The sequence below is a fragment of the Anopheles bellator genome, unplaced genomic scaffold, assembly GCF_943735745.2.
Source record: "Anopheles bellator unplaced genomic scaffold, idAnoBellAS_SP24_06.2 scaffold00154_ctg1, whole genome shotgun sequence".
Classification (NCBI taxonomy): Eukaryota; Metazoa; Arthropoda; class Insecta; order Diptera; family Culicidae; genus Anopheles; species Anopheles bellator.
This window is the reverse complement of record NW_026684336.1, coordinates 1-2,498: the sequence shown is the minus strand read 5'-3', so window position 1 is coordinate 2,498 and position 2,498 is coordinate 1. Positions and strand designations below refer to the sequence as shown.

General features: G+C 42.2%; 1 protein-coding gene across 1 annotated transcript; it reads left to right on the top strand.

Annotated features, from left to right (window-relative positions):
• Positions 1–449: 449 nt before the first annotated feature.
• On the top strand, positions 450–1,434 carry LOC131214183 (protein Mo25-like). Its single transcript, XM_058208564.1, has 4 exons — positions 450–601; positions 650–983; positions 1,066–1,170; positions 1,261–1,434. The coding sequence occupies exons 1-4, from the start codon at positions 450–452 to the stop codon at positions 1,432–1,434; spliced, it is 765 nt and encodes a 254-aa protein (XP_058064547.1).
• The last annotated feature ends 1,064 nt before the right edge of the window (positions 1,435–2,498 follow it).

Genomic DNA, 2,498 nt, shown 5'->3' with positions numbered 1-2,498 from the left:
ATTTGCTGGGTTTGGCAAGTCATGAGTAATGCGTCGGATGAGTCAAGACGTGCTTTATGGTGTAGGCAGGTGGTTGGGTGGCCCGGTGCTCTTTTGAACGAATTTGGCCGCTACGACCCCGTTTGGAACCCCCGTTTAAGGATGGATCAGCCGTAGCTGGTTGGGCCTAGAAACAGTTTAGGATCGGTGCAAGCACTCATCTCACGGCGCCATTTACGAACAAGCAAATTTTCACCGCAGCGTCCAACGCTACTTTCGGACACGTGTCTGAACGAAGAGTCTGAACATGCGAACAATTGCATCCGACGTCTTCCATGTTTTTAAATTAATAGACTTACGATAGATTTTAGGAATAGAGTTATTCAATACGGTGGAAAATATCAAAATAACCAAATTGGTTTCGCTATTGTAAATTATCCTATGGTCACTGATGTTGGAAGGGTTAGGCTATGATAGGAAGCAGTTTACATGCCAACGGCAAGCACAAGAAGTCTGTGGTGCAGATCTTCAACAATATGCTTAGAAGATCGATTGGCGTTCCATCGATTACTGTAAAATATATCTGCAAAAAGCCTAAAATCCTTCTTTCACTCATGGCCGGGTAAGTAGCAAACATTAGAACAAACTATGTCCTAATAGTTTTTTTAAGCTACGAGAACGAGGAGAATGCGCACGACTGTCACTCAATGCTAAGCGAGTGCACCCGCTACCAAGAACTTGCCAAGTTAATATTACATTCGGAAGCGTTCTTCAATCTTTTCTGTTACGTTGAGGTCCTCAAGTGCGATGTCTCGTTCGCTGCATTTTCTATGCTCAAGCAATTACTCACAGGCCACAAGCGCCTATGCGCTGAGTTTCTTGAGCAAAAATATGACAATATGTTCACTCATTACAAACAGTTGCTTAGCTCGGAGAACTACATGATACGACGCGAAAGTGTTGCGCTGCTCAGCACGCTGCTAGGCGATTGGTACAACGTAACGGTAAGTTTACACAATTTTACTCTTGTTGAAGGGCGCTTGCAGTATTCATTCTACTTGTACATATGTTTCTGTGGGTGATTAGATTAAGAGGAAATATATTAGCGATCCAGACAACCTCCAACTAATTGTAAACATGCTAAGCGAGAAACATCGTTGCGTACCGCACAACGCGTACGACGTCTTGAAGGTAAGAAATGCCAGGCTTCCCTGGATAATCTATGGACCTGGTAGCTTTGCAAACTCTGTTATGTAAGTCTTCCCGACATTATCATTGCAGCTGTTTGTGGCTAATCCGGACAAGCCAAGACCAATAATTGACATATTGGTGCACAACCGAGAGAAGTTGAATCATTATATATTTCAGGTCACCACCGATCGCCCAGAAGATGCTCAGCCAGTCGCCGAAAAAATTGGGTTGATCATAACTATCACGTATCTGACATCGCATTAAGAGATGGGCATCTGGCACATTCAGCCTGATTCAATATCACGCAATATACAAGGCCAGGGAACAGGCAATATCCAAGGCCACCTTTTCTTCCTATAAGCATTTTCGCCACTTTGGTTTCAGCGCAATAAATTGAAATTGCAAAAACAAGGCCATTTGCTGAGGTCATTGATGTGTAACACTTTAAAAACTATGTGACTCTTCGACATTTACATCGATACTCACAGGCACTGGCCCGGCATCCTTACCATTAATCAACAATCAATCAAATTCAACAATCAATTAATTCATTATTTCAACGGATATTTCGCGTGGACTCACAGAACATCTGTATTAAACTAGCTTAAACATAAACAAACACCAATTTTAAGGTGTTTATGATGATTATGGTTTTACAAGTGGGATTATTCACACTTTCACACCCCCGGGCTTTCACGCCGGGATCTCTAATGCGCCTACATAGGATGGCCGTACGAGGAAACGAGGAAAGCGAAGGTCGTTGAAGCAGCCGCAGACAGGATACTGTTTGGGATGAACGGGCGAACACGGAACAAAACGAACTGAGGAAGATATGTTATTAACAACACAATTCACATAATCATATACCCACATTTTTTATTAACTTTATTCCTTTTCATTTATTTGAAAGCAAAAAACAGGTCGTATTTTGTAATGCTTTTTTTATATCTAACTTTTACAACTTTTAATTCATGTCAGATGCCGAAAACAATAGCACTCTCTCCAGCGTGCAGAGACCTAATCCCGGGTTCCAATTACAAAAATGGAATAAAAAGCAGATCAATTTAAATTGATCTGCGTCTGTTGACTTTCTCGAGACAGTGATCATGCCAGAGGCGCTGTTGTGAATAAAGAAACTCATTAGTCCATTTACCTGAGTGTTAGAGTCAAAGAAGACTTACATTATTGACATCCAATCGCATGGGACAGTAAAAAATAAGGCCATTGAAAAGTACACACCACGGGCACACTTGAAAGAGCGTCCTGTTGCACAGTGCGCAATTCCCCAGGTCCAATTCCTGGAACACAGCACGGACCAACTCCTCCGG

Coding starts and splice junctions, on each gene's coding strand:
- LOC131214183 (XM_058208564.1), top strand. CDS start 450: ATGATAGGAAGCAGTTTACATGCCAACGGCAAGCACAAGAAGTCTGTG. Junction 602..649: donor CTTCTTTCACTCATGGCCGG/GTAAGTAGCAAA, acceptor AGTTTTTTTAAG/CTACGAGAACGAGGAGAATG. Junction 984..1,065: donor GCGATTGGTACAACGTAACG/GTAAGTTTACAC, acceptor GTGGGTGATTAG/ATTAAGAGGAAATATATTAG.